This window comes from Dermacentor andersoni, chromosome 2 (genome assembly GCF_023375885.2).
Source record: "Dermacentor andersoni chromosome 2, qqDerAnde1_hic_scaffold, whole genome shotgun sequence".
Classification (NCBI taxonomy): Eukaryota; Metazoa; Arthropoda; class Arachnida; order Ixodida; family Ixodidae; genus Dermacentor; species Dermacentor andersoni.
This window is the reverse complement of record NC_092815.1, coordinates 107,500,430-107,528,318: the sequence shown is the minus strand read 5'-3', so window position 1 is coordinate 107,528,318 and position 27,889 is coordinate 107,500,430. Positions and strand designations below refer to the sequence as shown.

Sequence of the window (27,889 nt, the reverse complement as noted above, 5' to 3'; positions counted from 1 at the left end):
TAGTGCCTGTGAGATTGGCTGCACATTCATAGGTGAACGGAAAGGACTAGTCACTAACGATGCCTTAGTGGCAACAGAGGCCGTTAAAGGCCAGAGTGAGAGCAACGAGGTGCTGTGCCAATAGAGGACTGTAGAGACAGCTAGGCCAGCTGTGAACAAAGTGGCACAGTCACCGCGCGTGTGCGTCGCATGTAGGGTTAGCGAGGTTGTTAGCGAGGTACAGAGTAGTGCTGACCCGACAGACGCGAGCACCCATGTCGAGATAACTGTCGAGTCGGATCTGCATGCCGAAGTGCAGTGCCAGCTGGACGATGCAGTTGAGGGCAGCTCTCAGCATTGCGAGCAGCGTAGCTCAAGAGAAGACAACTGCATTGTTCAGGGATCGGTGCAGCTCTCCGCCAGTCTAGGTAGCCAAGAGAGGGATGATTTAGTTAAAGATCATTCAGACTGTGCGGGTAAGAGACGGATCCGGGCCGACGAAATGTGTACCGGCCAGCACGAGGCGCAAGAAGGCGACATGAAAGAGAGTTTGAAAAAAAGGTGCCGTAGAAAGAAGCGCGCTAAAGATCGGAATGCGGGGGCTAATGTAGCGCAGCCAAAGACGGCAAAAGACGCAAAAAGCCAGGGCGCAAAGAAAAGAAAGGTGCGGTCGTCGTTGACGATGTTGACGCATCAAAGACGTTCGAGCCACAGGTCAAAAAGAGACCGAGAAGCATATTCTGCACGGACGTGGACAAAGGGCACGGGGCAGTTATGTTCCTTGTCGGTTTGTCGTTCTTTTCGAAGTTCAGCGTGTAGTACAAAGAAGCGCAAGGTGGCAAGACGAGACCAGGTGGTAGGGAGTCGCAACGTGGTCAGTCGAGTTAGTGATGAAAGCGTGGCGCCAGGACGCAAATTGGCAGGAGACTGTAACGTCTTGGAAGAGCTGATAGTGAGTCAGCCCTTTTGTTGTTCCTCGGTAGCCAGAGTAGCTTTTGAACCGCGACCACCTCGAGTACGGCTGAGTCAGTATGAGTCAGTCGTAAACATTTGGAACGGGAGGCCAAGAGAGCTTCCGTAGAAGTGAAACATGTTGTTTTGTTTTATTTTTGAGCATTTTTAAATTTTCGCGATTTGAGACTAAAGTTTTTTTCAATATGTAAAAGTACGAGCTTTGGTTTTGTTTTGTTTGAGAAGCTCCGAGATTTGAAAGATGCGTTTTATGTAAAGATGTAGTTTCGGGAGGTGTTCATTAATGAGTAGATAGGCTTTCTTTTTTTGTGTGTGAGTAACCTGAAGGTCAAGGTTATCGGTGAGAGGCCTATGGTAACGCGTATGTGTATTAGTTAACCTTCTTTTTTTATGTGCTTTTTTTTTTCTAAGGTTAAGCGCGTAGGTTTTTAGTGAGTGCATCATTTGCACTGAGAAGCGCTCTTATTTCCATTAACGCGTGTCCTTGTGCGGACGGAGGGAAGCAGAAGGTTTATGACTGGGTTGCTCGTGTGTGTTGACGGCAGCCGTATTCCGACTTCTTTAGTGAGCCTGCGTAGAACTAGTAATTAGAAGACACATATTTTTTTAAGGGTTCTGCGGAGTGCGTAAGTTAAGCAATTTAAGTTCTTGTTTAGGTTACGTGTCCTGTAGGGACTAAAGGAAGAGACGTGAGTAAGCGGATTGAAAGGTTTGCCTACGATGCAAGTACGCATTCTGAATAGTAACCACAAGGCTAGCGCGCTTGTGCTTACGTACCTGTGAAGTTGGCCAGACTGTTCAGTGGCAACAGTATGAGATAAGTACGCCACTGGGCTAGGGTGAGAACAGGCTGTTCACGAAATTAGGCCACTTAAGTTATGTTTGGCTGTTTTCATTATTTGTTTGCAACAACAACGACCTTTTGTTTTGCAACAACAATAGCACTCTGGCCTTGTTGGCATTCGGGGAGAAATGGATAGCGGTTTGGAAAGGTGGTTGGAACTGCTTTGTCAAAATTGGGGAAATAAAATATCAGGGTTCATTTTGACTCAGTAATAACCTGGCGAGTCAGGGGTGGAGAGCCTGCGCTTACACGTGGTGCAGCGCCGTGTTGTTTTGTTTGTTTGACGTATGTTCTCCAGGGCCCAGCATCCCGAAGTTCGTCAAACGAGGCTCGACACCAGTACCATGCAGGCTCTTTCAGCGTTCCTCAAGGCCAGCGAATTGATTTCAGCGGCCATTCCGTACTTCCGGGAGGAGGACGAGCTGTTAGATACGGAACCTTTTCCTGAGCCTCCTTCGAGTTCACCAGAACACATCGAATCGCGCCACAGCTAATTAAGGAGCACAGAAGCACATCTACTCCGTTCCCGAGGCACGGCACGTACAAACGAGTTGGCGTCTTCCACCTCGTGCGCTGCAGGTGGAGCTATTCACTGCTTGACTCTTCCCGAAAATGTAGAGAGCGTGGCACTGTTCCAGGTAACATGGGTCCCGAGGCAAGACGGCTATAAAGCACCGTGAAGCCCTGGCAGCAATCCCCCCCGTTTGCCTTTTTGACGGTAGTTGCAGGCCAGCAAGGCAATACCGCAGGGAGAAGTAAGCCCTCGGACAATCTAGGCCCAAGGAGCGACCCTCTCCGCCGCGTGTGACACAATCGCATGGGCGCCTACCATTGGCCGAAAATGACGACACCTAAGCAGGCTCGCTGGTTGGCTGAACGTGACGTGACTCGAGACACCGAAGGGTTTAAAAGCCAGAGACCGGGAGCAGCATGAGAGCATTCCTTCATTCATCTCTTTCGTGCTTCTTGCCACAGGCTGCAGCGTCCGAGTTGCTGCCGGCCCGTAATGACTTTAAGACTGTTAATTTACTCTCACTGTAAATAATGTAAATAAACCTGCAGTTTTTCATGCCGACGTCCTCCTCAACCTTGGCCAACTTCCGCACCCAACGGCAAGGTCCAAATATCTGGGGGACAGCAATTGGGATTGTCCCTCCAGATCCAGCAACACACGGATAATGAAGAAACTGAGTGGCACACCATGTGGCGTCCAAAATTTCAGTTGCCGTTATACAACTGATTCTACGGGCAGGTGGCAGCACCACTGTGAAGTCTGAATAGTCATCACCCATGTCCCAAAAATCAGTCGCCTGAAAAATCAGTCAGCGACTGTACTTGACATTTCCTCTACCAGAACACGTATATTGGGCCTTTACAAACACTCGCCATAACCATTACTATATTAAATCCTGTATTTTCGGTTTTGTTATAGCAGAACAATATTCCATGAGAATAAAGCTTGACCAACCAAATGTTAAACTTACTTTGTTAAATCCAATAGTCCGTTGTATCTGCATTTGTTATATCAAGGTCTGACTGCCTGTTATACCACCTATGAAATTATAACTCAACAGATTGTTATTTCAGACTATCTCTACAGCCTTAGCAGCGCAGGCACAGACACCCACTGCCATTTCATAGCACTATCAGTATCAGTGGAGACACAAACCTCTCCAGTCTTGTGTGAGTCACAGTGATAGCTATAGTCCTAATCAGACCCTTATTTGTATTTATGTACTCTGCAGTAAATCTATGATCATCTTATAATGAAATGATTAATCTGTGAGAACCCAGCACACACCACTGCACTTGCACATTAAAACAGCCTAACATGGATGATGACTGCCAACACCTGTCATTTCACATTAGTCTAACGGCCTAAGAAAGCCATTGCAATAAACAGTGGAGCACTACAGGTACAGATGACTCTGTTTCAGTGTAAAACTAACCATGTCCACTTTCTCACCTTGCCAAAGCTCCAAGCAGCTGCCGACGAATGTGCACCATGCAGCCAGCCTCCTCCACAGCCTCACATGGCAATGGGTTGGCTAGTGCTTTTTCAAGCAGCCCATACTCCAAAAAAAGGCGCCAGGAGTCATTACCAGGCCCGAGGTGAACATTGTCTACAGAAAAAATGACCATCCATAATTACTCACACGAATCTGGCCTCAGTGGAACAAATACCTTGCTCACAGAGATTTGACACAAGCAGAACAAAACCAACCCTTTTCACCTTTCTTTGTCTGTGACCATCTGTGCAAAAGTAACAGACCCCTGCAGCTAAAAAATGAATAACAATAATATAATGCTCTTATTATTTTTTTATGAAGTAATCAATGAACAGGCCCACACAAGTGACACAAGAGAACTGTGCCACCAGATGATGCACAAATGAAGTTCATTATATTCGAGGGTGTTTCTTAATTCTGAATGCACATGCATATATGTAGTACCCGGAACTAGATGGTCACGCATAGTGAATGCACTTGACGGCACTAAATATGGGGACATATGGCACCCATGTTGTATCTTTTTCTTCCCCATGGAAGACGACGACACAAACACAAAAGCAGCATCTGTGTCGTCTCTTTTTACTTCTTTGTGTTCAGTTTTTGTGCGCTGCCCCCCTTAGTATTCAGTATGATCACATACCAACTTGCTCAACTACTGACTTTACTTATCAGATTGTGCCTGGTGTCTGGCATTTTCAGTTAAAATTTAAAGAAACCAAAAATTTATGCCAAATTTATTTTCAGAAATTCAGTTTTGATACTACTAAATAAAAAGCCAGTTGTCCAACACAATTTGGCCCCCCAAAAAAAGAAAGATCAGAGATTAATTTAAAAATGTTGGTACATTCGTTCGCATGAGTAATACATAAGAACTATACCTTCTGAAGACTAATTGCTGTTGTGAAAGCAGAAACTATTTCTAATATGAAAACACACTCAAAACAGTTTCAAAACTTTTCAATAAGCCACATTTGCCCAATGTACTTCTATAGCTACAGATTATGCAATAAGAATTTAAAAAGAAAGAAGAGTGCATACTTAATTTTGTAAGGAATGTATACATAGTGTATACGTTCCTTACTGTGTACACTGTGTACATTCCATACAGGAATGTATACAATGTATATATGCCAGTTTACATGGCCTGTAAACAAGCATGATTAACTTCTGTTACCCTCCACCAAGCAAACTCGCAGATGTGAAGTGTTGTGGTATTCATATAATCAAACTGTCACTCACATTAGGAGGCATATCTACAGTCTGTCTGATATCTACCACAAACAAAACATCTGAAGTAACTGAAATCAGTGTAACAGAATAGAAATTCAATAGAATAGACAAAAGAACAACGGCTTCTCTAAGATCAAAAAATGTTATAGCCACAAGTATATCTTATTACTACGTAAACTTTACAGGCAACACCAGCTACAGTCGACGCCCATTAGTTCAACCTCAGCTAATTTGACTTTTCACTTCCTTCAAATGCAGTGAAAAGTCCTGGTGAGAAACAATGAAAACAACAAACAATGAAGGGAAAGCTCCGTTTAGTTTGAACATGAAAGCACATAGTTTCAATAATATAATAATAATAATAGTGGAGTTTTACGTGCCAAAACCACTTTCTGATTATGAGGCACGCCGTAGTGGAGGACTCCGGAAATTTCGACCACCTGGGGTTCTTTAACGTGCACCTAAATCTAAGTACATGGGTGTTTTTGCATTTCGCCCCCATCGAAATGCGGCCGCCGTGGCCGGGATTCGATCCCGCGACCTCGTGCTCAGCAGCCCAACACCATAGCCACTGAGCAACCACGGCGGGTAGCACATAGTTTCAGTTAATTCAACCACCACTGGGCGCTCCCTCATGCACGCAGTGGTTACTATAAGTAGCAGATGACGCTACTGGTTCTCTAGGCGATGACAGTGAAGGCAGCAACCTGTCCTGTAGTGACGATATGAGGACTTGCATCATGCTCAAGGCGATATCTCTTTTGACAACTCTGTCAATAATGCCGACGATAATGTTACGGTATGTGCGCCACTGACCAATGACAACTTGTACAGTTATTGTAATACTAACATAGTCTGTTGATGACGACACACTAATTCAAGATAAAGGAGATCTGAATCTGTTCATTTTGCCGCTGCTTTTTCATTAAACCTTTTGGATAATTCGACAAAAACTTGTGGTTCCACACAGATTGAATTAACAGACTTTAGAAGCGTCCTGGAACACATTTTATAGCGACTGAGCAACATGCTGGAATGAATACGACGCACTTCAAGGAATATACCTGCAAAAATTTTTTTTAGTGGGTCTGATATGAATGGTTATACATTAGATACAATGTTTACTTTCCCCATTGCCCCTCTACTCATCAGTTCCTCTCCGCTGGGACGGCACTGATAGCAGTGACCTGCCACTTGCTCCTTTCTTTTCTTCTTTCCATGGCATGCCTAAGGTAAATTCTTTGATGCTGGCATCTGCCAAAAGTGCCAGAGAGTGACAAATTCACACAACGAGCAGGATGCATTAAATGCCGCTCTCCCATTTCAACAAAATCTAGAAGAGAGTGCATGCATGTGCCTAATAGTGGCCAACCATGGCCATCCCATTCCATGTAGTGTCATTGCCAACGTTTCATAGGGCAGAAAAGAGTGTGAACCTTAAAAGTCACAGAAGAGAGCAAGCATTCTAACAGGGAGTTTTAAAAGTATAACACACCTAGGCGTCTTTGTCCAGCAAAAGTCTCACATCTTGCTTGCATCTCTTTCTACTCCTTTTGTGTTCTTTTGTGCACCCAACAGTTTGCGTCCCCTAAGTTCGGGTGTGCAAAACCTAAAGTTATCTGTTTTGCGAAATTGTAGATTACATAATACAGACAGTGGAACAATATTTGGTTCGCATGCTCATGGCAGCATTGTCTAGAAATTAGAAAATTTGTTTTACTGCCACTGGCACGTTCAAAAAGCCTTTCAATGCTCCTTTAACAAGGGTGAGGGGGGAATAAACAAATAATAATTACAGAAAAAGTTGGCATTCACAAACCTTGGGATGCAAGCACTGCATGGCCTTCTGTTAACACCCTGTCAATGGTATCAGAGTCCCAATACTTGAGCCAGGATGGTGCGAATCGACAGTAAGGCGCCATTACGCCATGGTTTGTTGCCATGTCCCAGTGGTGGGTTATGTCTGGTAGCTGGCAAGGTTTCACAGTGGTGACAACCCGTTTTGATCCATATGGTTGTTTGTGCTTTGCAGTGGCCCTGAGTGTTATGCAGAAGAAACCAAGCTCCCAATCCATGAAGGTTCCATGACAACATCTCCAACACAGACAATTGTACCATTCTGCAAACATGCTTTCAGAAAGCTGTAAGAACGTCTCTGCACAGGAGAGTATTGTAATGAGTTCTGTGACCCTCCACCAAGCAAACTCACTGATGTGAAGTGTGATTGTATTCATAGAATCAAACAATCACTCACATTAGGAGGCATGATATCTGAAGTGCAGTACAAACAAAATATGTGAAATAACTGAAATCAATGTACCAGGATAGAAATTCTGTTACACTGATTTCAAGTAATAGTTCCTGTAAGACAGTAATGCATTCATTTGGGCAAGCTGTTCATGTTTCACACACAAGGAAATATATTATACGTAGTACTGCATTTGAAAGCTACTAAACAAAATGCAGAAAGAGACATGAGAAAACAAAAGACATGAAGATGACCAGAACAAATTTCCATTTAGAGCAGTGGATCAAAGGAAGTGAAATGTGTAGAAGGAATGTGGATGAAATAGAAAACACAAGAGGAAAAAAGCAATGTTAGGATGTTTGGCTATGCACTATTGTGCATGCCTGTTGAAGGAGCCACTCTTTTTTAACGAATTACTTTTCTTTTCCTATTTTGTTTTTCTAGCATCACCAGTACTTTCTGGTGAGTACAACATTCCTTAAATTATGTGAAGTAGCTGGTAATTTCTTATTTTAGGCTGTTTTGTTGTCCGACTAGTTTACTGCCTTGTGGAGAAATACAGTAAAAAAGAAAACTATTTTAGATTAGGAGCGTTGAGACCATCCATCACATGCATTATATATATATATATATATATATATATATATATATATATATATATATATATATATATGGTACGTGAAGCGAAATTCTTCAGGCTACCTTTCCAACGTAAAGAACTTGAGCGATGCTACAACATAAACAGAACTAGTATTTAATCTCGACAGTTTCGAGTGGTGAACCGATCATCAAGGTTTACAAGAAAATGGCAGTTCGGCAGGACCTGATAGTGAAGACAGCAGACCGGGTGCCTGATTGTTCTCAGATACATCAAACCGAAAGGGACAGTTGTGACAGTGATTGGCTTTTTCTAGGCGCTCTGACAGATTTACAGCTGCCTCATTGGCAACGATGCAGGGCAAAAGGAAGGCAGAGTCCCGTTTATGTAGGGCAAGGAGGTCTGTGAAAAGAAAGAAAAAAAGAAAAAGGAAGCAAAAGAGGAGGAAGGAGACATAAGTTGGAGAATGAAAGGGGGGCGGAGAGTAGCGGCAGCTATGTTCCGATTGACACGAGGCAAGGAGGGAGAAAACAGTCACTGCGCAGCACCAGTGCATGTGCCGCCGTTGTAGCGGGATAGAGGGCAAGTTGAATAGGGCGGCGGGGGGCACACTAGAGAAGGGGCCCAGAAGGAAGACAGAAGAGCGGCAACTTGTGGAAAGTAATACAGTGTCACAATACACATATACAAGGCATGGCCCGTACCGACAACTTTGTCGTCCAGCTGAGGTGCAGGAAAAAAATTTCCAAAAAGAATACACAAGAGGAGTTCACAGCAAAGCCAGTATGTCCCCGAGCTTAGTTTTAGGGAGCCGCATTAAGGAGCCTCCATGCGGTGCGATTTCGAATGTGTGCGGCTGGTGTGCGGACAAATACATCCCAATTAACGAGTGCCATTAAATAATGCATACGCCTGCCGGAAACGAAGGACGAGTACAAATTATCTGATTTTTTAAATAAATGAGGGTCAAATTGACAAGGTTTTACTGTACAAGTTTGCATCCCCTAATGCAAGTAGGCACGCTCGTAGTGCAGTCAATGTGCAGTCATGGCTACGTTTGCATTTCCTAAAATATAATGTCAAAAACCAAAGGCCAAATAAAAGAAAATCCTTCAAAAAACCATACTAAGTTGCCAAAAGGGCGTGGACACAAAGCAAAAGATGTATTCGTAACATGCGTGGGTGGCAATAGAAGCTGAGCCTAGAAAGTTAAGCATCTGGCATGGCATGTCGCTGTAATCAAACGTTATGATGCACAGTTTGTCACCCTCAAGCTGAGTGAAGAATGTGAACGTTCACTGTGCAATGCTGCCACAAGGTTAAAGGTCATGATGGCCCCACCATGTTCAATGTTTGACACCTAGGTGGTTTTATTAAGGCTTGTCTTGACCAGCCTCGGCCTAATCCCTCCTCTAAGTTCTTGTACATCACGAGAGTAACAATACTTTTTTGGGGCACTAACATTTATTTCGAGCCAGTCGCCCAGAGGACACAAGGACACAAGGACACACACACACATTCAGTTGCGCACATGCGTAGTGCTGCCACCCCTATTTTTTGCGTACACAAGCTGCCAGTGTCCCCTAATCTAAATCTCTTTAATTACACTCTCTGGTCCAGAGCATTAGTGACCATACTAGGTCTCAAGTGACGGTAATAGCATGAAAAAAAATTAGGGACAAGATTTTATAATGATCCAATTTCTTTCCATTATTCTTGCTCTTGGTGTCATTAGCTCACATGACACAATACTGCCAGGGTCAGCCACTCAGCACAACATAATATAAGGGAAGCATAAAATTGAATGAAAATAATTGTACCAGAATGCACTCCCACATCTTAACCACAAACCCCTAGATATTCACTGTCTCACCGGTGTTCGAAGTAGTAGCTTAGCGCGAATAAAACCACGGACGCAAGAAAGACGGACAAGGACAAGCGCTTGTCTTTGTCCGTTTTTCTTGTGCCCGTGGTGCTACTACTTCGAATATGGACAACCAACTAGCCCAACAGTCAACTCACCGGTGCCGTGTGGCAGCTGAGCAAGCCCAGGACTTGTTATCACAAAATATGGCATCAATACTGTCGCATTTCTCCAAAAGACGAGTTTCATCGCTGCTCAAGACACCTGCACTAGACAGCTCTTCTTTTAGCAGCCTGGTGATACTACGATTCCGGCAAAGCATCAGCATCTCTTTTAACTTCTCTGTACTTGAATATCCCTGCATGTGAGAAAAAAAAACATGTTAAGAAATAAGGGCAGCAGATGGTGTGAACCTACCACAAAGTAATGAGCAGGACTTCACCTGCAATAAAAACGAGAACAGACCCTCCTCATTCAAGCACATAACCAAGAAACTGTTTGAGAAATTGATAATGCTTGTTATGTTAGAAAATTGTATTTTACATCGCAGTTACTTGATGTACATTCTAACCTAGAGCACTAATGTGCAATGAGAGGGGAACAAAAAGTTCAGAGGACGCTTAAGCTTTGCCTTTAAGAGTCATTCAAAGATCCCTGGCTGCTTCTCATGCTTCCAGGCAGCTGCAGCTTATGTAATCGTTATGCTTTCCTGGAAACATTGGCAGCGAACACTATGCACGAAGGCAAGCTTTCTGGTTCTTTTGTTCTTTTGTGTTTGAGTTTCCAGGTAACAGAGTTATGTTTTCTCGTATATTCATATTACAATCCGACGCTATCACATCTGTAGGTTGTGTGTAAGTTGTACTTTATTAATTTTCTGACACATTTTACTTTGAGAAATTCAATTAGTTCAGTAACGCCTATGCACCACGTGAAGGGCCTGTGTGGATTGAGATGCATGGTTAGGGATGATTTTTCTCATACGGACATTGCCGCTAACACCGACACTGACGCCGGATTTTCTGCAACAAGGGGCCCTTAATGCTATCACGTTAGAAATGAGATCGTGTCATCCAAGCTGCCTTAAAACTATATTGAAAAGTACTTAAATGTTTCCTATAGCTCAATACGCTTCCTCTTCCTCATGAAGGTCCTTGAATGTGCTTCCAAAGACACAAAAAAATTATAAATCCTCACACACACAGGAGAGCCCCACTATCACAGGGTGCGCCTGGGAGCTTTATGCATCATTACTTCCTTAAAACAGGCCAGCGAGGGGTCCTGCAATTCTTAAAGCTCATCAAATTAAATTGTACGTGTGTTGTGCCAGGAAAAGTTATGTTGAATATTACTTGGCACTAGCTGAGTCTGTACTTTAATCCTTCTGTCTGTAAAAAAAGAAAAATCACAAACATAACTGTCTCGTTATGTGACCACAAGTTTAAGAGGAGGGTTTGGCTCGGCCCAACTCTGACTTCCCCATTTAAATGCATGTGAACAGTAGAAATTACCTCATTAAAGCTGCTGAATCAATCTGAATTAAATTTGTTGCATTTAGAACTGAAAGCCAAATTTCAACAACTGTCTGAAGTAGACGTTTGATTTAGGGTCTCGTTACTTCTGCAAATATTGTCAAACATCAGCAAGTTTAAAAACCTGAAGCACAATATTTATAAATCTGTAATTGTACATCAAAAACAGATGCAGTTTTGTAAACTGCATTTGGTTGAGTATCTGAGGTGGAAAAATGTAATGTATAAGTTGTGGGGATGCGCGACTCTTGCGCGTCCCCGCGATATGTTTTTCCCGCATAACGCGTCCCCTGATATGCTGTTTTCCCGCACGGCTCGCGTGGCCTGGCGCCCGCGGCGGTCGGAGTGGTACAAGCGCGGTGCGAGAGATGGCGCGAGTGTCGCGCCGCGGCGGTGTTGCTCGGGCGCCGAGAGACAAGGCGCGTCCTCTTTGGGTTCGGGAAGCAAGCGGGACGGGCGTGCCGTGCCGCGCGTGCGCCGACCATGCTTCTGCGAGACCGTCTCGCGTGGCCGCCTTGGACACCGTTCGCGTGACAGTACGCGCGAACGACCAGGCGTTGGGATCCAGCATGGGGCGAACATATTCACTCGCTATCAGGTCGCGGTAAGTCGGACTTCTGGATTTGTCGCGCGCCCATCGGCATGTTTTGAGGATAGCAACTCGGCTAGCAGGCATTGATCTATGAAAGGTGCAATAAATGCCCTTGTAATTGTTTGCACTACTGTGTTGTCGTTCCTTTGTCCCAAAAGTACGGAGGAGAACCCCATATCTCCCACAAAGTTTACAGCTCACAAGAAATTGTTACAATGTTTACAAGGGTTTTTCAAAAACCTTATTCACAAGTAAAATTGGGATACAGTTAAACCTCGATATAACAGACTTCAACATAATGAAATTCTCAATATAAAGAAGTATAACTTTTTATAACCTCTTGTTCATAGACTACCATGTATTTAGAACCTCAATATAATGAAATATATATGCGATTTCGATGTAATGAAATTTCGCTTCTGAAGCAAGGGAATGTCGAGACAATAAATAGAAACTTCCAGGGACGTAGATGGTCAAATGACTGAATTACAAACAGTTGCTTGCAAACGCACCTCTCAAATTGCACGCGATGTGACAAGAGCGACCGCTGAAGTGAAGCCTCATCATGTTCCATATGAAGTCTAAGTGCGATAAGATCCTATCCACCCCGCACATTTTGTGCTTTAGGTGCAAGTGAAAGTGTGCGAGGGTGAGAAAGAAAGATGGTGGCTTCACGCATGAGTGCCGTCTCCCTGTGCGAACAAAAGGAAAGAGGAGGTGTGGAGGGAGCTCGTGGTAAAGCTATCAAGCGTGCAAAAGGGGGCAAATTGGGGAGCAAGTTGGTGCGCGTTTGGGTTTCTGGCGCGCATTTTGGTTTTGGGTTTTCGCCGTGGCTGCGCATGGCTGTAAGCGCAGCTGAGCGCATACGCAGCTGTGCACCCTGCTTTAGAGGCAATCTGCTGCGTGCGCAAAGAGTGGGTGTGCCGAGAGAGACAGCGTGGCATCACGTATCCTGTCTTCCCGCGCATTAATATTGAAGGTTGCGTAATCTCGAGTTTCGGTAACCCATTGGAGTGAGAGGCAGACAAAGCATTCGCTCCCCGCTGCCGGCGCTTTTCATGATAGCATCATCCGAGTGTGAGCGACGCTATCAGCCACGGGGGCAGAGTGCGTGCAAAAGCGTGGCTGGCTTCGCTTAATTTGTGCCGCCTACGTGAAGATGTCAACATGGCATGAAACCATATCATTCGTTGCCGACTCCCAAATTCACCAGAATAAATTGTTTTCTCATTCAAACTTGCTTTTTTTCGATTGCCTGATAACTCGGAAAATTCTACGGCCCCTTTCCGTGTAAGAAAAGTGATCAGCAACTGTACTATTTGCATAAAAGGTCATCTTCAATACTACAACATTTCGAGTTAACGATGCAAATTGCCGATTTTACCTAATTCGTTATATCGAGGATTAACTGTAGGAGGAGGAGGAGTAGATTTTAATGGAGAGAAAGGAGGAGAGGTCGGCCTGGAGAGCGTGTCTCTAGCCTGCTACTCCTCACTGGGGAATGGGGAAGTGGGAAATACAGGGAAAGGTAGGTGGCGGATGATTATGATATGGTACAATGAGATACTATATACACGTTGTCCAATATGCGGATGCGCACTGGAGACGCAATACACTAAGAGTAATCTTGTCCATACAAAAAGTAATGTTGCCACAAAATGTTTTTGCGCAAACACATTTCGCACTGACTACACGTCTCACAGCTTCTATAGGCGATCATCTAAACCAGTCTCACTTAAAAAGTTCGAAAGTGCTTTTATGGCACGTTGGGCACAGTCAACACTCCTCCACGCGCCCAAAAGCTTTTCTTCTGAAAAGGGGCGGGAGTCCAAGCTGTCAACTGTAGATTAACTGTAGTACTTCAGATGCGTGTATAATACAGATGCCTCACTAGCTTCAGTTTACAGAATTATGATGCTATTTTCTTCATTATTATTCCTGAGTTGCAGATTTCCTGATGCTTCTTGTTAACTTTGCAATTTTCAAGAGTTTGTAAAAATCGATGGCCTCAATAAAAAATCCGCTGCCAACAACCGGTAGATTCTAGCTATATTTTTTCAATGCAAGAAAACTTATCAAATTTGGTGCATTAGATGCTGAAGAAAATTATTTCTCTGTTCCCATGAATTTAGAAAGGAGCTCCTGAAGTAAAACCTTTCAAGAGTTTCAAGGTCTAAAGGCTTCTCCCAGGGTGGAAGTATTAAAACCAAGTTGTGTGCCAAGCCATACGAGCAACACATGGCTACCTATGAGCCACACACTGTGGTGTTTCCAGGAAGGGGGATCATTGAATTACTGGTCTATTTGATCCAATTAACTGGTTGATAAGGTATAATCAACTTCAGCATCATAATTATCAGCCTATTTTATGCACACTGCAGGACAAAGGCCTCTCCCAGTGATCTCTCATTACCCCTGTCTTGCGTAGGCTAACTCTATCAAATGCTCACAAATTTCCTATACCGCACTCCCTAGTACATAGCAGGCAACACTACAAAAACTACGTAAAAAGTGTGGCCATAAAAGTCTTACTTCATGTGTTTCACAATGCAGTTTGAAATTTGCAATGCCTTCTACTGAATCATTGTTTTGTATATTACGACTACAACTCGTGGACATCAGGCTACATCAAATTACATTTTATTTGATGTAATAGTTCTGCGGAAACCCACAAGATGGAATGAAGCAATTAATAAAGGGAAAGTCAGACATCCACCCATTTGTAGAAATAGCTACAAAGGAAACCCATATGGGTTCCTCGAAAGAAAAGCCTCGCAGTTGAAGAAAAATTCGTCCTGGTCCGGGACTCAAACCCGGGACCACCGCCTTTCCGGGGCAGCCGCTCTACCATCTGAGCTAACCATCTGAGTTACTGCTAGCCACCATCTCTTAATGTTACAGCTATCAATTTTTGTTGCGTCGCTCATTGCACAGTCCTTAACTTCTAAAGCTTCTTGTTGCCCTCAAAGTTTCAGCCACAGAAGTTACTACTGGTAGACTGCTATGGTCATACACTTTTCTTCTGAAGAATAACAGTAAGCTGTAAAACACGTTGTGGGGCTAGTTGATGCATAGCTTTCGATAGGTGAAGCGCCAATAGTGACGGCACACAAGAAGCGCCTTGTCCTGTCTGTATTCCTTCTTCTGTGCCGTCACTATTGGCGCTTCACCTATTGAAAACAGTAAGCTGTACCTTGTACAGTATTTTTGTACATGTTCCAACACATTTTTATTTGCCTGGAAATTTCTTTCCCGTGATCTCGGTCCACTGTGACTACTTGGCTTAGATACTAGTCTACTCCAGTACTAAAGTACTAATACTAATGTAATCCTGAACTCTTGTTCTTTTGTCAGGTTAGTGAGCATCACCTTAGTCTTCTACACATTAACGCTCAAGCGTACCCTTAGACATTGCTGGTTAAAGTCCTCAACCATTTGTTACAACTTGTCTCCAGCATTGCAGAACAGCACAATACAGTCTGCAAACCACAGGCTGCTAAGATATTGCACATCAATCCTCATACCCAACTGTTCCCAGTCTAACAGCCTGAATGTGTCTTCCAAGCATGTGGCGAATAGCACAGGAAACTGCTGAGAGTTAGTGAGGTTATACTAGTCCAGGTGCAAACAAATCAGTAAGGCCTAGCGAGCATCAAGAGGACACCCCCCTCTCCACAACAGGAATTGGCCCTCCCTGTTGCAGTATTTTCCCACTAACCCAACTCATGAATCGCATGCACATACGGCAGTAATCACAATATGGACAGCACAGGAAAACCTCACCACATTGGCAAGGACAAGGTCCGACTTGGCAAAGTCCTTGCTGCTCAGGCACTGCAGGGCTTCATGCTCTGCCACTTCTTGAAAGGACTTCATGAGATCTGCCTTCCTCATCTTACCACGACGCAACAGGTGGTATTGGCCTTCAGGCACATTTCCATTTCGAACGCACTTCAGCATCACCTCCTGTGTCAAGGCAAAATTCAAGACAAACATAATGAGCAAATTGCAGTATGCTGCTAGGCAACATACACAAGGAACACCACACTGAGAGAAACCAGGACAACGGAAGAACAAAGCACGAACATCCATGCAAGGAAAATAATGAGAAAACAGTGTTGAAACAAATATTTCTGATTTTTCATTTGAGCAGAAAGGTCACTGAGCCAAGTTGCCTTTATATAGTGTTTGGGCTGATGATATTCAAACAGGAAGAAGCAAGTGATATGGACACACATGTATATGCCAGGGAGGAGCACAATGTTCTGCACAGGCAAAGCTAAACTGCAAAGCAAATTAAAATTTTTTACTAAAGAAAGCATACATTTTCTTTTCCTTTCGAACAAGGCTGCACACAGGGCCCAGATGGTCACACATTATTCAGTATTAAACGTGCTGCTGTGTAGCCCAAGGCAAAAGAGTAAAATATTGCGATGAGATAAACTCCATACGGAGCATAAAGGAGGTGAAATTTTCTATTATATTTTTATGATACGCCATACCAAACGGCCAATCATAACATTAAAAGTTGCACTGCACCCCACGAAGCAATGGCAAATGCTGAAAAGAATAGAAAAAAGAATACAGTAGAAACTCAATAATTCAACCCTTGTTAATTCAGAAAATCGGATCACTTGGACTCGTCCTCTGGTCCCGGCAGGTGTACATATTATTTTACAGAATCTAACTATCGTTAATTTGGCCATATTTGGCTGCATACTCCTTAATTCAGATAATTCCCACAGCTCAGCAAATGTGGAGTGCCGTATATGTTTGATGCAAAAGAGAAAAAGTGGCGTTAGTGTTAAAGTGAAACGAAGCAGCGGAGTCCACATCGCCATAGTTATAAAAAATTGTACATAAACTACAGGAATGCATGAATGCTCCATGCCTATTCATGCCTTTATAACCTTCATTGCTGCACTTACTACTGTGCATAAGATCACACTGGTCGCATGGCTTCAAAATTGCATACTCGCCATCCATAATTGTGTCTATAGTAACCACGGTTTCATTCACAATCAAGATCAAGAGCGCCGGCTACATTACAATGAATGGGTGATCTGTTAGTGACTAGCTCACTGGTGAAAAAAAATAACCAGGATGTGCGCATAGTAGTGAAGAGTTTGTCTTGGATGAAGATGCAGGCCGCAGTTACGCTGCTAAGGAAGCCGCAAGGCCTTCACCTTGTGACAACTAATCAGTCACGAGATGACAAGAATCGTGGCTTCCGCACTGCATTAGTGCAAAATAAAAACAGGATTTGCTGATTCCTTCAGTAAATAAAAGCATGTTGATGTAGTAGGTATTTGCTTATTGTTTTTCTGTATACCCTCAATAATTCGAGATTCCGTTAATTCAGACATTTTTTTTTTAGGTTCTGTGAAATCTGAATTAGCAAGATTTTACTCTAGATGGAATACATTTGAAATGGAACTATTATCTCAAGAGAGTGTGACAGCTGTGGGGATTGAGGTGTGCCAAGACACCTTTGTGCGGGCACTTTGCTATTCTGTCATCTCTATGCCTCTACCCTTTCCACTCGCGACGGTTGTCGGTGGTGGCCTTGGCCACAGACCATTTTGTGGCAGTTGTGCTCATGCTGGCGGATGCGGCACGACCGACCGCGGTCGGCAGAGCGAGCTTGAGGGAAGTCTCTCCAGGACACCACTGGGTACAACACATTTTCCTCTCATCCACCAGCCCCTTTGTTAGGGTCTCAGACTTGAGCTCATCTACGGTGCCCTTGCACCTACGGAGAACGCGTACCTTGTGTTGATCCTTTTCCAAATGCTAAGCTGAAGAATGATGGCTAGTGCTCGCGAGTTGTTGTAATGTGCTGAGCTGCACTTATCAGAAGTCCAAGCTGACATAGGCTGCCCGAGCTCTCGCAAATGGGCCCAGTGGTTATCATGAGAGCAAGCAGCATAGCCGCTAGGACTTTTCCTAGTGACATGATACGGGGAGCCCTTTGATTCCCATGCCAGCCCAGGACCAAGTGTTTGTGCAGTGTTGGGTGTCGCCGGAGACAAATAAACGGCTTCCGCTAACTTAAGGCAACACTGTGTTTTCTTGTGTGTGTAGCACTCGATGCCCCACTTTTGCAGCCTGAGCACTCATGCAGCAGCACACTAGGCTACAAGAGGTGATCGCTGATGTGGCCCCATGGCTCGCAAAGCTCGAACCCGCGGTGGTCGGTATCCTGTGGAAAACCAGAGCCCCCACAGTGCAAGGTGGAAAATTGTTCTCTAACTTATAGATGCTTCACCTAATAGTCATTCTGAAAAGAGTATGACAGCACTAGTGCCTCCAACACCAGTCTTACATTGTGAAGAAAACACAGAATAAATTACCACTACTGTCTCGCAAGGCCCCTATGACATCTGCCAAAGATCTATCTATCACGAGGGGAAAATAAGAGTACATGAATATGTCATTATGGCATGAATATTCTGTTATAGCATGCACATGTTTATGTTTCGATGATCATGACTGCGAAAAACATATGTATTTTGTTAGGTCTATTTTATAATAGTTGTGAACCAAGTTAAATGAAAATTTGAGCGGTGCTTGTTTCGCTCTTGATGATGGTGTCACTAAACCCGATATAGCCGCACGGTTAGAGGGTGAATCTGCGCGCTTATACTTGTAAATAAACCGCAGCGCTTTTTACTGTACTTTTTCCAGTTTCACTATATTAGTTACTGAGTGGGGAAACCAAACTGTGTTAGCATACTCCAAAACCGGCCTAACGAAAGTAGTATATGCAAGAAGTTAGTCGATGTGGGTGCGAGGTGGAGACATCTTCAGAGGTATAAAATAGCTTGCATAATGCCTTCAAAGTCACGTTGGCGATGTGCACATCCCATCTCAGGTCAGAAGTTAGAGTGATGCCTAAGTATTTATGCTGGTGAACTTTTGTTAGCATTGTGCCATTAATAAAGTATGGAAAATCATAAGGTAATTTTTTTCTTGTTACCGTCGTGCAGACTGATTTATATGTGTTTATCGTCATTTGTGATTTTTTGCAGCAATCATTTAGTGGGTCTAAGTGAATTGCTAAGCGAAATATGATCTTCAAGGTGTTAATTGTTTGGTAGATAATGCAGTCATCATCAAACAGTTTGATGTTACAGTCAATATTTCTGGTTATGTCGTTAATGAAAATTAAAGATAACAGTGGCCCCAACACGAATCCTTGGGGATGCCTGATGTGACAGGCACTGTCGCATATTCCGTATGCTGAAATAGTACGAATTGTGTCCAGTTTGTTAAGAAATCTGTTACACAGTCTAATATTCCGACATTCCGAATAAAACCTCGTAATTTTGTTAATAATTTACTGTGGAATAGGCGATCAAATGCTTTCGAAAGGTCTAATAATTTTATATGTCTGGCTACTGTTTTTGATGTTAAATGCGAGGTCATGCACAACTTCAGTAAACTGCGTGACGGTTGACAATCTGTGGCGGAATCTGGCGTTAAAGAGTTGTGAGTGTCAAGAAAGTTTGTTAGGTGCTTAAGGATGATATGCTCGAGTATCTTGCAAGCTGTGCTAGTGAAAGATATTGGTCGATAATTAGAGGGCAATGAGGTATCTCCTGTTTTGTGTATTGGGATGATTTTCGCATTTTTCCAGTCGTCAGGTAAAAATGATTGCAATAGGGATTTTCGAAATATCAGGCCCAAGTATCGGCTGCACCAGCCTGCGTATCTCTTTAGAATATGATTTGGAATGTCATCTTGTCTACATGAGTTTTTAGGGTCAAGGGTGAGCAACATGTTAAGGATACCTGCATCAGATATGATTAAAGGATCGATGCGCGATGTTGAACTGCTACTAAAGTCTGAAAGATTGCCGTCATCTTTTGTGAAGTTCGAGTGAAAATAGTTATTGTATGCATTAGCATTGTAAGTTTTTTCCTCAGGAGACAAGTCCGATAACATGTCTTTAGTAGGGCAGAAATGGTTCCAGAATCGATGAGGGCTGTTTGTCAGAAAGTTAGGCAGCGTTACATGAAAATAATATTCCTTGGCCTCTTTGGCTGTCTGTCAAAAACGTGCTACTTCGCATGCTAGTTTGTTAGTTTTGCATGGGCATGATTCATGATTTTTAATAGAGTTACATATCCTTTTTACATAACGCTTTGTGTGGAAGACTTCCGAAGTTATCTATGGGCTTGTTCTTTGTGGTCACTTGTTTTTTAACGAAACATAGTTAGTTACGCAGTAGGAAACCATATTCTTAAAATTAAGCCAGGCCGTGTTCCCATCAATTGACGGGTCGGAGGTTATTACAGTAAAGGCTTGAAAGTGATGCGCAAGGTGGGTTAGTATGTTGGCGTCATGTGCCTCCTCGAAGTTGGATACTATAGATGTACTACAACGCATTTTTACCGAGCAGTCTAGAGGCAACAAGCATAGCGGTATGTTGTGATCTGAAATGCCTTCTATCATTTCTGTCTGTGCTTGGTGACCTGAAAAATGATCACTGATTAGTATAAGATCAAGGATATTGCTGCTGACCCTTGCTTTGCCTACGCGTCGGTTCTAGGATTATTTGGTGAAGATTAAAGGATAACATTAGGTCAAACAGAATTTCTGAAGAAGATGATGTGCGATGCATAGTTACCCCGTCCACGTCCAGAAAGTTAGTCTCCCATAAGGATAATTCTAGGGTTGTTAACATGTCGGTGTAGAAACTCATGAATGGCAGAAATGCTGTCATCACCTAAAGAGGGGCTTCTATAGAACCAACCCCACAAATAGTTGTATTGTTACAAAGAAGCCTGCAAAACACACTATCTGCACCTGACACATCTGGCAGTAAAAGAAATGGGAGGTTTTTCTTTATCATAAGAACCACGCCACCGCCACGGGAACCCCGATCTTTGCGAATGACTGAATAGTTCGGTGGCATGATTTCATGGCAAGAAACATCTGGTGAAAGCCACGTTTCCATGACAGCGATTATATCAGGTTCACGTTCAGTTAACAGGTTTTTGAAAGATTCTATTTTGTTTAGTAGGCTTCTTGCATTTACATTTATGATGGTTAGTTGTTTTATCGAGCTCTTCCCCGCGTCATTGGCGGGCCGTCTATTTTGCTTGATTCCGCTTTTTTTTTTCAAGGGGTACTTTGTCATTGGTTTCGTCGTCCCAAACAAAGACGCGACTGTTAATGTACAGTTTGTCAAAGGCGAGTGAGACTTTGTCGCGTTTGTTGCGATTGGCACTGCACCACAGTTTCTTTTTAATGTCTCGAATTTTAGGAGAAATATCTTCCCCAATGGCAAATTTCGAGCCTTTAAGTTTAAAACCTTTTTTCAATATTGTCGATTTGTCACAGGAATATGTCACAATTTGTCACGAGTTTAAAAAGTACCTTCTCTTCTGGACACTTTATTTCGTAATAAAATGGGTTCCCATACACGGCTGCTTTCGGTAGCTGCGGTTGGCTACGTAGCGTAGATACCGCGGCCACAAGTCCACAGGCTAAGTGCACTGAGGCTCGCTGAGGACAACCACGTTTGACTTATGTTTAGCATGTCACAGGCACCAAAATCTGAAGTCATGGTATTTACGTTAGTTAATATCCAAAATGAAATTTGAATTGTGCACGACAGTGACATTTAGAAGATGGAGTGTTGTGGGCATGCCTCACTTCGCCGTAGCATTCGCAATGCAAGGCATTGAAGAAGGAATGGGAGCACAGCAGAGGCCGTGTTTGATTGCCAATAACTCCGCTTCTGCTGAACGCATTGAAGTACTTTTTGCGGCAATTTCTGAAATAGTCTATTTTCACTTCAAATGCCTTTCTCCACTTCGATAAAAAGTGGTTCAAGGCCCCTGTAAAAGTACAAGCTAGTAGGCATGAAAATAAGGAAACCTCTCAAGCCCCCTGCTAATAAGGACGACATTACGGCTTCACTCTGTGGTATCTCTCTACGGGAACGAGCTCGCATGGGTGATGAGACTTCACAAGACTGAAAATTAGGAGAATTCGTCTGCCACGTAGTTTGACGATGCTGAACATGCAAAAAGAACAGAAATAAATCTACACACCTGTCTGTCCCTTTCGTTGCCCTACTGTTCTGCACCACCAAAATATGCGAGAAAGCAAAGATGCTTTCAAAGCATAGCAATTAGCATGCTGTCTTTTTTAAACCTAGATCTTCTTTCTAAGAAAGGAGGCACATGAAGGTGCCGACACAAATACTGAATAGGAGCTGTTATCTTACACTTGCTTAGTAATTCATAAATGTAGGAAGCTAGGGAAGTTTGCAGAGCTCTAGCAAAGTAAGAGAAGAAATTAGACAGAAAGGGAATAAAAGAACCACTTAGAATGTGTATGCAGTGTTATTTTTTTCTTGCTACTACATCTTTGAGCTACTGCATCAATGAGTTACAAATTACAGGCTTACATTACAGGCATCCTTTGAAGATTCTATTTACTACAAAAATTTATGAAGGAGCAGCACCTGGTCACTGAGTCTGTCCCACTCTACTGTTGAGTCATCGGTGACAACTTTGGGTTCCACAAGCTGTTCATTCACATTACTGTGAACATGGCTTCGAAGCTGGCTCAGGTAAGCAGCAAGAGTCTTGCAAATGCTTCTGCGAAGCTCTGCCCTTTCAATCCAACTGTCATCCATGTCTCGTGGATGCAGCACTGTGAGCAAGTGGACAAGGCTGGACAGTAGAAGCTGAAAATGCGAAGCAACATCAGAAGTTAACAATATCCTTGGAGCGCCATATTGCAGTACAATATAACTGTCTATACCTAATCCAGAAGCAGGTGCAAGAATGAAATGAATTGTTATACTACAGAGTAAATGTATCTCAAATGTTACTCATTGGCATCTTTCTCACTAGTGACAGAATGCTTACATCACCATCTTTCTTGCTATGTCTGACATTGGTGAGTGGGCACAATTCTCAGATGTGTGATATGAGAAGCGAATCCAGGACCTCTAAATGCTGAGCATGGCATTCTGCTGACCAACCTATAAGTTAACTGCTTGAAGTATTTAGCTTGCCATAAGATGAAGAAACGCTTTATATTCACAACACAGCATGACGTGACAATACAGGGAACAGTTGGCACAGTCTATCATGTAGGAAAGTCTATCAGCATTCATTATTAACCACAAGCCAGCTATGGTGAAAACTCACGCTCACAAGGTGAGCATGCTTTATTGGCATATGCACTGAATAAAGACTTTACAGACAACAGCCACCAGAGCATTAGGTTCACCACACTGTCAGTGGGATGCAATCGGTAAGAACAAAGTATGACACGGTAAGAACAAAGTATGACACCAGTCACAATGACATGCACACATGAGGCATACAATAAGGTTGCTCTGGCCTATGGTGTGGCATCCAAGCGGCAATGTTAATTACACTACACACAAAGACAGCTAGAATAACCAACCACCCAAGCAACCAGCATCCCTGCACCCTCTTATTCTTCTCACACATGACCAGGAACTCATGCACTGAAGTGCACTTTTGTCTAATGAAACATGTTCCTCCTTGGAATGTCATCTTCAACGATTCTTCGTAACTGCTATTTTCAGAGACACACTAACTCTTTCCCTACCATGGGGAAAATAGGTGTCTTTTGTAGGTTACGCCAGATCTATTTTTCTGAAGGAACTATTGCACTGAATATTTTATGTAATACATAAATAGACAGCAGAATGTATGCACTTTTCTCGCATAAACGTTTTAACTAGATATATGTAGTAAATAAGATATAAATTGCCAGAATCAAGATTGTGGAATAACATTGAACAATGTTTGCAATGACACGCTTGTATATACTAAGAAAAATATGTAATAAAAATTATGAGATATACAAAACGTATTGCCATCTAATATCCCCCACCTCCGAAAAAATGAAATTTTTTTGTTGAACAGGTGTTACACTACAAAAATTTAACTACAAGCAGGAATGCATGGAAAACTGGCCACTCTTTATACAATCTGTGTATCGACTCCAAGGGTCCCAGAAAACTGGAAGAATGCAAACATTATACTAATCCACACACAGGGAGACATTAAAGAAATGAAAAAATTATAGGCTCATTAGTTTACTCCCAATATTATATAAAATATTTACGAAACTAATCTCCAATAGAGTAAGGGCAACACTGGACTTTAGTCGACCAAAGGAACCGACTGGCTTCAGGAAGGGATACTCTATAATGGATCACATCCATGTCATCAATCAGGTTATTGAGAAATCCAAAGAGCACAATAAGCCTCTCTATACAGCTTTCATGGATTACGAAGAGGCATTTGATTCAATAGAGATACCAGCAGTCATAGAGGCATTAGATAATCAAGGAGTACAGAACGCTTATGTAAATACCTTGAAAAATATCTACAGAGGTTCTACAGCTACCTTAATTCTACACAAGAAAAGCAGGAAGATACCTATAAAGAAAGGGATCAGACAGGGATACACAATCTCTCCAATGCTATTCACTGCGTGCTTGGAAGAAGTATTTAAGCTATTAAACTGGGAAGGCTTAGGAGTAAGGATAGACGCTGAATATCTCAGCAACCTTCGGTTTGCCAATGACATTGTTCTATTCAGCAACAATGCAGACGAGTTACAACAAATGATTGAGGACCTTAACAGAGAGAGTGTAAGAGTGGGGTTGAAGATTAATATGCAGAAGACAAAGATAATGATAAATAGCGGGGCAAAGGAACAAGAGTTCAGGATCGCTAGTCGACCACTACAGTCTGTGAAGGAGTACGTTTACCTAGGTCAATTAATCACAAGGAACCCTGATCATGAGAAGGAAATTCACAGAAGAATAAAAATGGGTTGGATCGCTTATGGCAGACATTGCCAGCTCCTGACATGAATCTTACCATTATCATTGAAAAGGAAGGTGTACAGTCAGTGCATTTTACCAATGCTGACATATGGGGCAGAGACTTGGAGACTGACAAAGAAGCTTGAGAAGAAGTTAAGGACCGCGCAAAGAGCGATGGAAAGAAGATTGCTAGGCATAATGTTAAGAGACAGAAAGAGAGCGGTTTGGATCAGAGAGCAAACGGGTATAGACGATATTCTAATTGACATCAAGAGGAAAAAATGGAGCTGGGCAGGTCATGTAATGCACCGGTTAGATAGCCATTGGACCATTAAGGTTACAGAATGGGTACCAAGAGAAGGAAAACGCAATCGAGGATTACAGAAGACTAGGTGGAGCGATGAAATTAGGAAATTCGCGGGCGCTAGTTGAAATTGGTTGGCGCAGGACAGGGGTGATTGGAGATCGCAGGGAGAGGCCTTCGCCCTGAAGTGGACATAAAACAGGCTGATGAAGATGATGATTACAGTTGGGCATGCCGGGCTGTGGCCACCGATGTTCCGGGCTGGTTGGTGTCATCGTTCTCAGAGTCTAAGTCCAACGAAAAGGCAGCATACTCAAACCAGCTGCTGCTCCATACATCGATAAAATCTTTCGAAGCGCATGCACCACTCCTGGAGGCCGCCATTTTTGCTTCCTACTTTGAAGATTGCAAAATTTTGAGCTCGTTCAAAATTTACCGCCTCTTGGGAAAAGGTTAAACTGCTTAGAAACTAAGAATATTGTTCTCCTTTACGCCCGATAGCGCAGTGGATCCATGAGTGGTGTGGAAGGCTTCGAAAGCAGCCCTCCTTGCCAGCATGCCACTTTGTCTATAACAAAAGTTCCATGCAGATAAATTGCCTTTCTTGTCATTACGGTGGCAGGTCTCTCTGGCTGTGGCTGTTTCTTGTTGATCATAGCCTTGGACATACTGAAGGAGCACACTGTTCACTGCCTCTGTTGCACCTGAATGCACTTGAGCAGCATCTGTTGTTGCTGTTACCTACAAGGAGTGCTGCTCACAAGTATTTAATGTCTCAGTCATTCTATACTGCTCTCAGTCTAAATAGCTGAACTGCACTAGCATATTCATTTATGACAAAGCACACCGCTTGTTTATAGCCAGATACAGCAGTTCATCTGTATATTACGTGCTGGCACTAGCGAGTTCCCAGCCTAGTTGGCAGAATGCCATGCTCTGAGTCAAGAGGTCCTAGGTTCGATCCTTAGTTAAACCATGTGGGGTTCTCACACTGTGCTCTTGGGACAAAGGAACGACAACACAGTAGTGCAAACAATCACAAGGGCATTTATTGCACCTTTCATAGATCAATGCCTGCTAGCCGAGTTGCTATCCCCAAAACATGCTGATGGGCGCGCCCGATGGGCGCGCGACAAATCTAGAAGTCCGACTCACCACGACCATATAGCGAGCGAATATGTTCGCCCCATGCTGGATCCCAATGCCTGGTTGTTCGCATGTACGGTCACGCGAACGGTGGCGCGTTCCAAGGCGGCCACGCGAGACGGTGTCGCAGAAGCATGGATCGGCGCACACGCGGCACGGCACGTCCGTACTGCTTGCTGTCCCAAACCAAAGAGGAAGCGCCTTGTCTTTCGGCGCCCAAGTAACCCCGCCTGTCGGCGGCGTTAGCAGCGCAACACTCGCGCCATCTCTCGTACTGCGCCTCAACCACTCCGACCGCCGTGGGCGCCAGGCCATGCGAGCCGTGCGGGAAAACAACATATCAGGGGACGCGTGAGAGTCGTGCATCCCCACAACCACTGCCGTAGAATGTCCTTTTCTTTGTTTTGTTAGCCAACCACTGGTGATAAACTGCGCTTGGCGACACCCTACAAAAGACAAGCTAGACCTTACAAAAACGACAATAGGCCATGAGAGTCTTTGAGAGCATGTCTAAGATTAAGAAAGGCAGCTATCAGAATTTCATGCTTAAAATGGTTATAGCAGTGTAGCACCAGGACAAGGCTGACTAAATGTTATAATTTTGTACTCAAACTACAGATGAACAAGGTACCCTTCAATGTGACACCTCATGAGATAGAGTTATAACATTTAAGAACAGCTTTATTGGCAACAACTGAAATACCGTATAGTGCGGAATATAGGTCGAAGTTTTTTCCAAAAAATATTACTAAAAGGTCACCCCTCGACTTATATACCGGCCCTTGGCACAACATGAATAGTTGTCTGGCAACATGTAGGAGTGCAGACCTTTCGGCATCCGCATCGTTATCGCCCCCTTGGTGTCCGACGACGAAAAAGGCTTTCCCGCGGGATGTTGTCGTTCGCGTGAATGAGAAGGGCTATATGGACGAGGCCCTCATGCTCAATTGGATTCAGACCGTCTATAATCGGCGACCCTGCGCACTCCTGCGGTGTCCGAGCATGCTAGTGTTGGATGCCTTTCGCGGGCACTTGACCGCAGGTGTGAAGCAGGCACTCCGCGACGGGAGGACGGAACTTGCCGTCATTCCGGGAGGCTGTGGGGATGCGTGACTCTCACGCCTCCCCTGAGATCTAGTTTTCCCGCATAGCTCATCTCCTGCAATCCCGCTTCGCCGCGTGGCATGCGGGACGCCCGCGGCGGTCGATGTGGTTGGGGCGCAGTGCGAGAGATGGCGCGAGTGTTGCGCTGCTAATTAGCTGCTAGCGCCGCCGACAGGCGAGGTTACTTGGGCGCCGGAAGACAAGGCGCTTCCTCTTTCCCGGCGAGTCGGCGAACAGCGTGGACATTCCGCGCGCGCTGCGACCTATGCTTCTGCGAGACCGCCTCGCGTGGCCGCCTTCGAACGTGCCATCGTTGGCGTGACCGTACACGCGAACGACCAGGCGTTGGAATCCAGCATGGGGCGAACATATTCGCTCGCTATCGGTCGCGGTGAGTCGGACTTCTAGATTTGTCGCGCGCCCATCGGCACGTTTTGTGTATAGCAACTCGGCTAGCAGGCATTGATCTATGAAAGGTGCAATAAATGCCCTTGTGACTGTTTGCACTACTGTGTTGTCGTTCCTTTGTCCCAAGAGTACGGAGAAGAAACCCCTATCTCCCACACGCTCCAAGGGTCATGTTTTCTAGTTGGCCAACTACGTGCAGCATTTGAGAATTTCCACCATGC

At 43.9% G+C, this 27,889-nt stretch overlaps 1 protein-coding gene across 2 annotated transcripts in view; it reads right to left on the bottom strand.

The window, feature by feature from the left end:
* The window catches only part of LOC126541463 (spatacsin), a 102,768-nt gene that overhangs the window by 59,253 nt on the left and 15,626 nt on the right, over positions 1 to 27,889 (bottom strand). Inside the window, exons 1-6 of one of the 2 annotated variants that reach the window (XM_072286492.1) lie at positions 26,166 to 27,277; positions 22,352 to 22,576; positions 15,655 to 15,837; positions 9,906 to 10,105; positions 6,857 to 7,074; positions 3,762 to 3,918 (exon numbers count right to left, since the gene is read on the bottom strand). In XM_072286492.1, the coding sequence (XP_072142593.1) occupies positions 3,762 to 3,918; positions 6,857 to 7,074; positions 9,906 to 10,105; positions 15,655 to 15,837; positions 22,352 to 22,576; positions 26,166 to 26,522 (1,340 nt within the window). In that variant the 5' untranslated portion in view covers positions 26,523 to 27,277. Of the gene's footprint in view, positions 1 to 3,761; positions 3,919 to 6,856; positions 7,075 to 9,905; positions 10,106 to 15,654; positions 15,838 to 22,351; positions 22,577 to 26,165; positions 27,278 to 27,889 lie in introns of those variants that run through there. The other variant, XM_072286491.1, reaches the window with a different exon arrangement.